At 34.2% G+C, this 13,576-nt stretch overlaps 1 protein-coding gene across 12 annotated transcripts in view; it reads left to right on the top strand.

Moving 5' to 3' along the window:
• The window catches only part of LOC109448683 (uncharacterized), a 149,536-nt gene that overhangs the window by 26,080 nt on the left and 109,880 nt on the right, over positions 1-13,576 (top strand). For 11 of the 12 annotated variants that reach the window (XR_016020693.1, XR_016020694.1, XR_016020696.1 and 8 more), the window contains 3 exons: positions 4,939-5,041; positions 5,902-6,000; positions 8,087-8,161. Coding sequence is in view for 1 of the 12 variants with exons in the window: in XM_088796622.1 (XP_088652748.1) it covers positions 4,939-4,969 (31 nt within the window). In the remaining 11 variants the exon portion in view is untranslated. Of the gene's footprint in view, positions 1-4,938; positions 5,042-5,901; positions 6,001-8,086; positions 8,162-13,576 lie in introns of those variants that run through there. The other variant, XM_088796618.1, reaches the window with a different exon arrangement.

Raw genomic sequence — 13,576 nt, 5'->3', positions numbered from 1 at the left:
TGGCAAGAGGCACACCTAAAGCAAAATCACACAAAGGTTGAAAATTATAGGGACGGAAAAAAATATACCCCAGTTAGACAAAATAGAATTTCAAGGGGGGAAATATTGAAGGATCAAAAGGCCCCCTACACAGTTTTAAAAGAAAGAAACGGTCCACCAAGAAGAAATAATATTCATGAACTTGTATGACTTTTAATATGGCTTTCAAATACTATATAAATCAAAAACTGAATAAATTCTAATGAATATTTGACATGTCCACAATTATGGTAGGAAATTTTCATATCTATTATATTTAAAACTGCTGATTCAAGCAAAGAAGAAATTAGTAAAAATTGTTGAAGATATGAACAAAATTAACAGGTTTGATCTATTTGATACATTTAAGTCTTCACTCAACAAATAGTGAATAAACTCTTTTAGTTTTAATATTTTTAACATTTATTTAGTATTTATTAATTTCCTACTATATGTCAGGCACTGATCTAGATACATATTTATCTTGAATCTTACCACGTTGCTAATTAATTTTTTTCCCTTTTTCATTGCCCTTCACCTTCCTTCCCTTTTTAATTTTGCAATTACAGTTGATATTCAATATTATTTTATATTAATTTGAGGTATATAATATAGTGTTTAGACGATTGTATAATTTAAGAAGTGATCCCCCTGACTAGTCTAGTACTCACCTGACACTATACATACTTATTAACATATTATTGACTATATTCCCTATGCTTTACTTTACACCCCTGTGACTATTTTGTAACTACCAATTTGCACTTCTTAATCCTTTCACCTTTTCCACTCTGACCCCAATCTATCCATCTATCACCCCAATAAATCCAGTACCCATCTGACACCATACATAGTTATTACAATATTATTGACTATATTCCTTATCTTATACTCCATATCCCCATGACTACTTTGTAGCAACAAATTTGTACTTCTTAATCCCTTATCCCTTTTCAGCCACTCCTTCAACCTCCCTCCCATCTGACAACCATCAAAATGTTCTCTGTATTTATGAGTTTATTTCTGTTTTGTTTATTTTTTCTTTAGATTCCACATAGAAGCAAAATCACATTGTATCTGTCTTTCTCTGTCTTACATCCTCCACTCAGCACAATACTCTCCAGGTCCATCCATGCTGCTGCAGATGGCAAGAACCCATTCCCTTCCATGGCCGAGCAATATTCCATTGTATACGAGTATATGTACGACCTCCTCTTTATCCATTAATCCATTGACAGACACCCAGGCTGCTTCCACATCTCGGCTCTTGTAAATAATGCTGCAATGAGCACTTGGATGCACATGCCCCCTCAAAATAGTGTTTTGGGTTTCTTCAGATAAATACCCAGAAGTGGGATTATTGTTTCCTTCTTTGTCTCTTGTTATAGCCTTTGTTTTAAATTCTATTTTGTCTGGTATAAGTACTGCTACCCCAGCTCTTTTTTCATTTCCATTTTCATGAAATAACTTTTTATATCCCTTTACTTTCAGTCTGTGTGTGTCTTTAAACCTGAAGTGAGCCTCCTCTAGGCAGCATATGTAAGGGTTTTGTTTTCATATCCATTCAGCCACCCTGTGTTTTTTATTGGAGCATTTAATCCATTTACACTGGAAGTAATTGTTGACAGATATGTAGTTAGTGCAATTTTATTATTCATATATATTTTTCCATCTTAAAGAAGTCCCTCTAAGATTTCTTATAATACTGGTTTGGTTATGATGAACTCCTTTAGCCTTTTCTTGTCTGGGAAGCTCTTTATCTGTCCTTTTTTTTTTTTTTTTAATTGGGGAATATTGGGCAACAGTATGTTTCTCCTGGGCTCATCAGGTCCAAGTCATTGTCCTTCAATCTAGTTGTGGAGGGCACAGCTCAGCTCCAAGTCCAGTTGCTATTTTCAATTCACACAATCCCATGTGGGAATTGAACTGGCAACCTTGTTGTTAAGAGCTCGTGCTCTACCCAACTGAGCCATCTGGCCACCCTGTCCTTTGATTTTAAATGATAGCCTTGCTGGGTAGAGTAATCTTGATTGTTGGTCTTTTCTTTTCATCACTTTGAATATTTCCTGCCAAACCCTTCTGGCCTGCAAAGTTTCTGTTGAGAAATCAACTGATAGTCCTATGGGAGCTCCCTTGTAGGTAACTGCTTTTGTCTTGCTGCTTTTAGGATTCTCTCTTTATCTTTAACCTTTGCCATTTAATTATAATGTGTTTCGGTGTGGGCTTGTTTGGGTTCATCTTGTTTGGTACTCTCTAGGCTTCCTGGACTTGTATGTCTATTTCCTTTGCCAGGTTAGGAAAGTTTTCCGTCATTATTTCTTCAAATAGGTTCTCAATTCCTTGCTTTCTCTCTTCTCCTTCTGGTACCCCTATGATATGAATGTTGTTATGTTTGATGTTGTCCCAGAGGTCTCTTAAACTATCATAACTGTTTTGGATTATTTTTTTCTTTTTGCTGTTCTGATTGGGTGTTTTCTGCTACCTTGTCTTCTAAATTACTGATTTGATCCTCTGCTTCATTTACTCTGCTGGTGATTCCTTCTAGTGCATTCTTCATTTCAGTTATTGTATTTTTCACTTCTGACTTGTTTTTTTTTTTATGGTTTCTATGTCCTTTTTTATGCTTGCTATCTCTTTGTTGAAGTTATCACTGAGTTTCTTGAGCATCCTTATTTCCATTGTTTTGAACTCTGTCTCTGGTAGATTGCTTGCCTCTACTTCGTTTTGTTCTTTTTCTGGAATTTTCTCCTGTTCTTTCTTTTGGGACATATTTTTTTGTTTCCTCATTTTTGCTGTCTCTCTGTGTTTATCTCTATGGATTAGGTAGGTCTACTATGTCTTCCAGTCTTGGCCGTGTGGTCTTATGTAGTAGGTGTCCTGTGGGGCCCAGTGGCACAGTCTCCCTAGTCACCTGAGCCATGTGATCCAGGAGTGTCTCTTGTGTGTGTTGTGTGTACACTATCTTGTTAGAGTTGAACCTTGATTGCTATTGGCACATCAGTGGCTGGGATTGACCCTTAGGCTGACTGTCTGTGGGATTTGACTTCATCCATAGCTTATGGGGTGCTGTGTGGGGGGCATACCCCACAGAGCAAGATTTGCCCCAGCATGTTCTATTGCCTGTTGAGACCTCCTTTTGGGTGTGCCACTTGTGGGGCTAAATGCTGTGGTCTGAAGCCAATCCCTACGTATATTGGTTCTGGGTCTTCTTGGGAGGGACTCTAGTGCAGGACCAAGTCTGCCCCTGCCTGTGACTGGCCAATGAGTACCTGGTAGGAGCTACAAAGTGATCCATGTTTGGTTGTTGCCTATGTTGTACTTGGAGGTGTGTGGGAGAGGACACGCAGTGAACCAAGGATGGCTGCCACCAGTTCTGGGTTTGGGGTAGCTTCGAAAAAAGCCAGGACACTCTGAAGCCTGCTGCCCCATGCTGGCTCAGCAGCTGATAAAGCCTTGTACAATATGGATTTGGGTGTGTCAGGGTTTCAGTGAGTCAGCAGGGTGGAGCAAGAGGAACTAACCAGACCAATTGAGATTCAGATTTGGCCATGGGCATGGGGCAAGGGTTCAACACAGGAAAGATGGTGCCTGCATGCTGGCTGCGTGGAAAGAGGACCAACATAGGGAAAATGGCAACTGTTCCTCCAGTTTTCGCTCTGAAGTTACACAACTCAATCTCTCCCTATATGTCTCCAATGCCCCCAGAGTCACCTTCTCTCCACTGGAGCCCAGTTTGAGTGCCTGTGCGGGCTCTTTAAGAGGATATCTGGGTTTCCCACCCAGATGGTCAGAACCCCCATTTTTCATAGCCAGATATTGTGGAGGCTCCTCTTCCTGGCACCAGTACGCCGGGTTGGGGAGCCTGGTTGTGGGGCTGGAATCCCTCACTTCTCTAGGGTAACCTCTGTGGCTGAGGTAACCCTCCCGATTTTCAACCACCATACAGAAGTTTGGGGCCTGCCCATTTCATGTCTCCACCCCTCCTACCAGTCTTGACTTGGCTATTTCTTTATATCCTTAGTTATAAAACTTCAGTTCAGCTAGACTTCAGATGCTTCTTCAGGTTGATTGTTCTATATTTAGTTGTAATTTTGATGTGTTCATGGGATGAGGCAAACATAGCATTTACCTATTCCACCATCTTGGATCTCATCCTTCCTCTTTACTGTTTCTTATTGACTTTTAATAGATATTAATCTAATGTCTTATTCCATTAAATAATAAAGAAATACATAACATTGATTTTACTTATACTTAAAAACTATGTCTTCAAGTAATGTTTAACCAGCTTCTCAACTCTTATGGAGATTCAACTGACAACTGATAAAATTCCACGTCAGGATTATTTAATTACAAAACCTTTGTCTGTATTAACATGAATGTGTACTTTAGCTAGTAAGAAAATATTTTTTCTTTATAAAAAGTAGTATTTTTCAGAATTCTGGGAAATGTCAATGTAATTTTGCCTGTAGTCATACCACATGCAATGCTATTGAGAATATTGCTAACATTAACAAAAATATTTTGTAATTTCCTCAGTTATTGCTACTGGTGATGAGGGATGTAAAGTTGGCATGCTTTCATGTTCTGAGCATTTTCATTATCCACTTCTGATTTTACACGTCACAAGCAATATTTGTTTTAGTTAAGCTAGCTGAGAACATTTTTTGCTTAGGGATAGAGGTCAGGCTCTGATTATTCATATTTTTTAGGTCAGTATATATAGAATACAATGAATGTGTCTAAGTAAATACATGTACAATTTTGGTTGTGAGTATTATACAATATTTATATATTTCTGTGACTTTATTTTTAGTTCATCAGAACATAGAGGTTTGGGACCAAAGCATAGGTTTCAAATCTACATTGATTAGTTAACTTATTTGTTTTCTGTGACCATTGGTAACATTCATCTTGTAGATATAAGCTGTGGTTCACCAGGGAACTTTGACAAGAGAATTGGCTAGATCAGCAAGTCCATCTCCACTGTGGAAAAATAACTTGAAGCTCATCTCTGTTGATGGTGAGTCAGTGTCATCTTCATCTGTATGTCATCTTTCATACAGGAAAGATCATGCTAGTATTATTTTATGTTTTCAGTGTTATCAAACAACAGTTTGGTTTAAACTTTGTTTTATGAGACATTATTGGAATGTTGAATCATAATGCTTCATTACTTCAGTCCAAAAGATTACACAGAAATCAACCTAACAGTGAAAAGGAATGCAAGTAATATTTTGGTGTTTATGAATATACCTCAAAATAGTTTTATTAGCTTCTCTTTCACCTCCATTCTTGTTTCCCTAGAATACATGCTAGCTAACTTATAATTCATTTGAATGAATATTGGATAGAACAGAATCACATGTTGTAAACTTTAAAATATATTACCAATTTCAGGAAATTTCAGGGTAACTTCAGTGTCAGCGTAAAGATTCTCTTCCATTTTCAGATAGATTATTTGGTCTTTCAACTGGTAGCCATTGTTAATGCTTGCTACCCAGAGATCTAGTGGATAACAATATATGTTTAATATTATAAGAGTTAGTAGTGAATCTACTTAGCAATCTGTAGTTCACATCAATATCATTTAATGCATATTTAATCATCATAAATTCATTTTACTGTACTAGTTACATTTGTGACTTGACCCAGTCTTACCTACCCTTGAAGTATGTGTATATGTGATTATGTTATGCAAGTATATATAAATAGTGATACAGTTAGTAATATTGCTTTGGTCCTTGTTAGTCTAGTTGTTTTCACTTGAGTCATCTCCATTGTCAGGTTGTCAAAGTAAATTTTCTTTTACAGTCTTGCTTTGCTAGTATTCTGCCTTTTTTGTTGTTATTATTGTTATGTTTTTATTCTTCTCCTTTCAAGGCATAAACAAAGCCCAAGGTTTCAGACTGGTAGGACCGATGCTCACTGAAGTCAAATACAAGGCCTAACTGTAAGGAGAGGATCATTATACCACAGAAGGTATATGACATTGCATGATTATAACCATCTGTACTATGTGTTTTGGTAAGAGGCCAAGAAATTAAAAAAAGGAATAGCATGGCACTATATTTGGAGAAAAGGTTTTATTGTAAAATTTTCGTTTCCTCAAAAAGGCTGAGTATTTTTATGGTAAGATTGGACTCTCTCTTCCCATGTTCTATAAGTAATTATTAAGTGTAACTTGATGATTGTTTTCAAAATTTTGTTCTTTGAATACATTATTTTTAGATGATTTGTCTCAGTGTTGTTGTTATTATTATTATTATTATTTTATTTTTTTGTTTACATTAGGCCCACCTCAGACATTTTCAGTTGGATCAGACTTTGGAAATGTCTTTAATACTATAATGCAAATCTAACAGAATTATTTAGTACATAAACTTGAATTTATCATAACTAGAATAATTGCTCTTGTAGTTAAAATGACAAAATACTATTTATTGAATATTTGCTCAGCTCTATGCTAAGTGCTTTCTATATCTCATTATATCTTCACAACAGTTATATGGTGTAAGAATAATTATCCCAGACTTATAGATAAGGAAACTAAGACTCAGAGAGTTTAATGATTTGCATAAGATTAGTGGCCCAGCCAGGATTCCAATCCTGGAATATCTGAACTCAGAGCTTCTGCTCAAACCTCCTACTTAGAAGTGCTGTGTTAAGCTGCATGAAGCTTTTATGTGTGCAGCTCACGACTGAGCCACTTCATTTTTGAAGCATAGTCTGGCTAGTGCACAATGATTTTGTACTACTGATTGAGGTACACCAAAGTGTGTCTGGCCAAAACATTTGCTTTTGTGACTTTACCTGGGCACAACTTTTGACAGTCTATTAGTAAAGTATACTTAATGTTACATGTGTATGCAAATGCATGTATCATGTGTATGAATTCTTTAAGTAGACTCTTAGTGATGCTTCCTTGGAAAACTTGGTGCATTTTTAGTGTCTGCCCTACGCTTCAGGTAGTAGAATTGTTGTTTAATTCACAAGTTTGCTAGAGGGTAAGACCCTTGTTCTGGGAAATTATTTACATATAAATATAAAACACATATGCTAAAATGGTGATATTAATTCTCTAACATATAATGAAATGTGAAATGTTAGTTTGACCATTGTTGAGAAAAGCCAAATGCATAAATTGTTTAGACATTATGGAAACTTATGATCCTGTGATTTTTATACTTAAACTTCAATGGTTTCTGTTGTTTATACGATATAGATTATGTCCTCTTTAGTGTACATACAAGGTCTTTTCTTATTGAGCCATTGCATCCTACTTCATACTTACTTCTGGCAGCCCTCCCTTACCACCCAACATTATATATACTCCTTACATGTCGGCCTTAGTTAAACTGAATAGCTTATAGTCACCCTACCATGATTAGTTATTTGGCACTTTTTTCTTCATTAATATTTTCCTTCTTACTATTATGATCTTTCCTCTTTGCTCCTAAGCAAGTAGCAACTTTTTATTCAAGACTCAGCTTTGTTATCTCTTTGAAGCTTTTCCTGACTACTGACTTGTTTTTGAACCTTACGTTCTTTGAGCCTTTCCAGTACATCAGCCTATTCTAGAACCTATATTTATTTCACTTATTTATTTATATGCCTTTTTATAACTATACTATAGATTTCTTAAGGGCTTGTGTAAAGGCTATGTGTCTAATTAATTTTTACATCCCCAGGTTTTAACACAATACCTGGCACATAATAGATTCTTAATAAGCATTTTTTGAATGAATGAATGAACAAATGGTTAATCTCTATAGGAAAGAAAAGATGATTCTCACAGTTGGTATGATAATGGTGATAAAGTGAATTCCAAGGTGAAGTGGAATATTCAGTGTGAAACAGTATCTTTCCTGAGACATCACCATAATCATACTAGCTTCTTGGAGTCAGTGTATAGTGTATGTCTGGAATTTTGTTATCTTGAACATTCAAGAATTTATTATTGGAAATTAACCCATAATATTTAGATAGTTTATTTTTTTCATAAATATTGTATTTCAATAATTAATATGATAGATCTTGACTTAAGGACTCTGTTGTTTTTCTTAAGGAGGTTCACATGTGCTCTGGTGGTATAATCAGTTTAAAGTTGTAAAAGGACCCTTCTGCTTGAAAATTATGAAAAGTAAGTAAAAAATGAGCCTATTTGTTATCACACTTAAAGTTTCATTTGCTTTAAAACTGTGTAAGTCGTATGTCATATGCTCTTGATTAAAATGCTTATAATGGCCAGTATTATCAGAATGACAAAGTCTTACATAGCTTAGTAGTTTTACATTTTGAAAAACACTCATTTATCATATTATCCCTTTAGTAATATGCCAAGATTTAAGTTCGTTTATATTTTCTCTATTTATAATTTAGTGAGATTATATTAGTTAGACGTCAAATGTTCTTTGGTCATCAGCTTATATTATAATTTTAACTGTGGAAATGGCTATACAATGACAATATTAAAAGAAAGCTTAAGGCTTCTGATATTAACTAAATTCTGTTAAAAGATTTTGTTTTAAACTATATAGAAACAACTTAAGAAAATATACTGAATTAGAATGAGCTATGCTGAAATAGTGTATTCACTAAATAATTTAAATAAAATGAGGCACGTGTTGAGTGGGTTGGAAGGAATAAAATTTTCTTTGCTCAAGCTATAAACACTAAGACTTTTAATTTTGTAGGAAGGCATTAAATACTCTGGTCATTCAACTTGTATATCTTTTAGCGTATTTAATAGGCAAAAATTTTAAGTAAATATGTGATTTGATTTGTGCTGCTGAGAAACAGTGATCAAAAATGGCAATAAAAGTCACATAATGAAATAAGAATACTAAGAAAATCCAAGGATTTTACCATGGTGCATTATTCATTCAATTTCTGGCAGCCTTCATGATTACAAATCACTTCATTGACTAATAGACATTCTCAAAGTGAATTATGAATCAGTTTCATTTTTCCTGGTTGATAGTTGGCACATGCTGTAACTCTTACACATTGTGATATATAAAATTCTTATAATAGTAAGAGATATAATCAACTCTTTATTTCAGGAAAACCTTTCCAAAAAATGAAACGTAGTTGCTAACATTTTAACAGCACCGTGTAATTCTGCCTTTGTATCCTAGGGTGGAATGCACACTGATGATGTTATTTTTTAGATTAAAAAAAATCTTTGGAATGATTTTCCACCAGGCATAAAACTCCTACTGATATCAGTTCTATAGGCTCCTTGAGTATTCGCCTAGGTTGCAAAACAGTTACATTTCTTTTCTTAATATTTAAAAATGCATGTTGGAGGAATTGTACATATTTTAACATTTTTCTTTGAAGAAACTTCAGTTTTCTCTAAATACCTAATTTTTAATGAGGCCTTGATGTTGCAAACCTAAAAATGTGGAGCAATTTAATGGTTATTATGAGAAATGGTCTCTTTTTGAGTAGGGAAAAGGGTCCATAGTGACATGAATCTTGAATCTTTCCATTCGTCAAACTGAATCCAGAGGTCAATTCTGCTTTCAAATGCATTCTGTTCTCTTTTGACTTAATAAGAATTCTTCATGCATAACTACCCCAGCAGTTGAGTGGCAGAAAATTCCCATAGTACAACTGCATTTTCTGTAATCCCATCCACTTAAGCTATTAAAAATAAAGTGGGTGCTCTTTAATGTGCTATATTCAAAATTTGAGAATCTTGAATAAAATTCAGTCATTACCTTAGTAAAAATGAAGTCCCTTCATTGAAAATTCTCAGGCATGGGAATGTAGGGCCCCAGTTGCTTAACAGAGTCATTACGAGACCCTTTTATTACTAATATAATTGCATTTGATGAAGTAATTCTGTGTTTCTGATGAAAGCAAAATCATCAATGTTAAAGGAAGCGTTGCATATATAGAATCACAGAATTACACTGCCATACATTCTCCCTATGTAAAAGAAGAGTAATTAGTATATCAGAGTTCCAGTGCCTTTTAAGTTCCTTTATTTTTTTAATGAATAAGATTTATTTACATTATAATTGAACATTGTTTTATTGCTATTTCATTGTCTTTAAAATGTTTACCAAAATTTTTTGAGTAATATCCTTCTATATTAATTTATATGAAACTATAGAATCATAATACATAATTACACATGATTTTATAAACAAAATTATAAGCTTCTTATTTTAGTGTTTTATTCTCTTTAAAATTGTCTAAAGTTTTTGAATTTATGCTTTAGCTACCTCAAAATTTAATTTTTAATCCCTAACACCATTAATTGAATGCCTAGTAGTTAAAATTGCTATTAAACATCTTTTATGGGATTTAATTTTTATTCCTGATTAGGCAGTTATTTTATGTTTATTCATTTATTTACTTTTTATATTTTATTTATTTTTGATGTTCAGTATTATTTTATATTAATTTCAGGTGTACAGCATAGTGGTTAGACATTTATAAAATTTAAGAAGTGATCCCCCTGATTAGTCTAGTACCCACCTGGCAGTATACATGGTTATTACCATATTGTTGACTATATTCTATATACTTTACATCTGCATGACTATTTTGTAACTATCAATTTGTACTTAATCCCTTCCCCTTTTTCACCCATCCCTGTAACCACCCTCCCATCTGGCAACCATGAAAATGTTCTTTATAGCTACGTTTCTCTTTTGTTTGTTTGTTTATTTTGTTCTTTAACTTCAACATATAAGCAAAATTACATTTAGGCAAATATATGTATTACATATATAATATATATAATATGTATACATATATAATATATATATATATATATGTTATATTATATATCTAATATATAATATATAATCAATTCTTACATTCATCTAATAATTATGACCAAAATATCAATCCTCCAAAGATGTTGTTAATAATGTAAACTATCCTAGGAGAATTGGAATTAAGGAATTAGAAATGGAGAGACAAAGGATCAGTTTATTATAGAAAAAAACTTTTAAGTCTTATAATTTTGGTAGAGTTTGTGAAAGGACCATAAACTAAACTGGGGCCATAAAATGCTGCCATTTTCCATCCTGGCTCAGTGCTTTTTATCTTTGTGATACAGATATACATTTGGAATCTAGAAGTATTATTGTACTTCTTTAGGCATATTGAGGTAAGCAATATACGGTAAAATGGGCTTTTGTTACTGTGACCTGGTTATAAGACTTAGGAATAGAAGACTAGAAAGGAGGGCACAAAAAACATTTTTTATGGCCATAGAAATATGCTTAATATTTTGATTATTTGTTTGTATGGATTACATAAAATAGATTGCTAGATTGCCTCCATTTTGTGATTTACAACCTGATTGCTTTCCTTGAACAATTTAGCATTAGGACAGTCATTATGAGATAACATTAGTCTTTTGAGTGCAAAAGATTTGAACTTTCTTGTGGTCTAAATTTATCAGTTTTTTAATTGAACCATATTTTTGGTGTCATATTTAAGAAATTTTTGCCTAACTCAAGGTCTTGAAGGTAAATCACCTGTGTTTTCTTTTTAAAAGTTTGTTTTAGCTCTAACATTTACATTTGTGATCTATGAGGTATAATAAAAAAATATGGTGAATATTTAAATAAAAAAAATTATTTACAGTAAAAGACACATTGCCATTAATCACCCTCAGAATGCACCTCCTCACTTCAAACACACTTATCCCATCGTTCTTGCTACTTTTTGAAGCAGTTCTGGAAGTCCTCTTTTGTGAATGTTTTAGTTGTACTGTCATGGCTGCCTCGGTGTCCTGAATCAAGTCAAAATGTTTACCTTTCATGGTCATTTTGACTTTGGGGAGGTGCCAGGGCTGGTGAATAAGGTGGACGAGGGCACGTTAATGTTTTTATTTGACAGAAATTGCCATTCCAGAAGTGATGTGTGACATGGATCCTTTCGGTGTGTGTGTGTGATCAACAAATATGGTAAATGCTGCTGCTGAATGCCATCCAGTGGAAAGGCAGGGATCTTTAATACTGGAAACAGAGCATTGAACCTTAGTAACAGTGTGTGAAAAGTTTCAACTTATTCTGTGCAGTCAGTCGGGTGTGAGCTATGGTTAAGAGAAGGTGTTTTTTTTTTTTTTTTAATTGGGGAATATTGGGAACAGTGTGTTTTTCCAGGACCCATCAGCCCCAAGTCAAGTCGTTGTTTTTTTCACTCTAGTTGTGGAGGGCACAGCTCACTGGCCCATGTGGGAATCGCACTTGTGACATTGGTGTTATGAACACTGTGCTCTAATCAACTGAGCCAACTGGCCGCCCCAAAAAGGTGTGTTTTAAAGTGTGCTGTAAGTCATCCTCCATCATGACAATGCTCCATGTCACACATCACTTCTGGTATATGGCATTTTCGGTTAAATAAAAACATTACGGTGTGTCCTTATTCACCTTATTCACTGGATCTGGCACTGTGCGACTTCTGGCTCTTCCCCAAAGTCAAAATGATTCAGAACATCAAGGCAGCCACGACAGCGCAACTAAAGACACTCACAAAAAGGACTTCCAGAACTGCCACAGAAAGTGGCAAGAAAGATGGGACAAGTGTATTTGAAACGAGGGGTAATATTTTGAGGGGGATTAATGGCAATGTGTCTTTTACTGTAATAATTTTTTTTTATTTAAACATTCACTGTATTGTTTGATCACACCTTGTATTTTGTCTTAATTTTTGTGTATAGTGTGAGATAATAGTCTAACGTCATTTTTTGGCATATGGATCTTCAGTTTTCCTAGTACCATTAAGTAAACAGGCTATTTTTTCTCTCAGTGAAGTTTCTTTGCACTTTTGTTGAAAATCAATTGACCATAAATATAAAAATTTATTTCTGTACTCTCATTTCTCTTCTGGTGATCTCTATGTCTATTCTTATGCCAGTACCACATTGTGTTGATGACTACTGAAGTAACTTTATATTGTTTTGAAATTGGGAAAACACGTGTAAGTTGTCCAGTTCTTCTTTTTCAAAATTGTTTTGGCAGTTTAATGTTTTGCAATTCTATATAAATTTTAGGATCATCTTGTTTCTGCCAAAACGCTGTTGAAATTCTGGTAGGAATTGTATTAAATGTTTGAATCAATCTGGGGAGAATTGCCATCTTAACAATACTGAACTTTCTACCCCATGAATCTGACATCTGATCTTCTTTTGAAGGTAACCTTTCTCTCCCTCTCCTCCAGTTGCTTTTAAGGTCTTTCACTTTCCTTTTGGTTTTAAACAGTTTCATAATGATGTGGTTAAATGTAGACTTCCTTTTATTTATACTGCTTGGGAAGTTTTTGACTTCTTTAATATATGAGTTGGTGTTTTTCGTCAGTTCTTGAAATTTTGTTGATCTCTTCAAATCCCATTTTTCACTGAATCCAAAATACCATTAATTGTAAGATGTACCATTATATACCACTAAGAAAGAATAAATCCTAATGCCTTAATAATAGTATTATGTGATATATAATTGGTCATACTGACCCTGGTTGCTTAGAAATTTGGTATTTTTCAAAAGAATTTGGCAAACATTTTCTCAGTTACGTTGCTTGACTCAGA

Source organism: Rhinolophus sinicus, chromosome 3 (genome assembly GCF_057876585.1).
Source record: "Rhinolophus sinicus isolate RSI-liver-muscle chromosome 3, RSI-T2T, whole genome shotgun sequence".
Classification (NCBI taxonomy): domain Eukaryota; kingdom Metazoa; phylum Chordata; class Mammalia; order Chiroptera; family Rhinolophidae; genus Rhinolophus; species Rhinolophus sinicus.
Note: the sequence above shows the minus strand (reverse complement) of the source record. Positions and strands in the feature narration are given on the sequence as shown.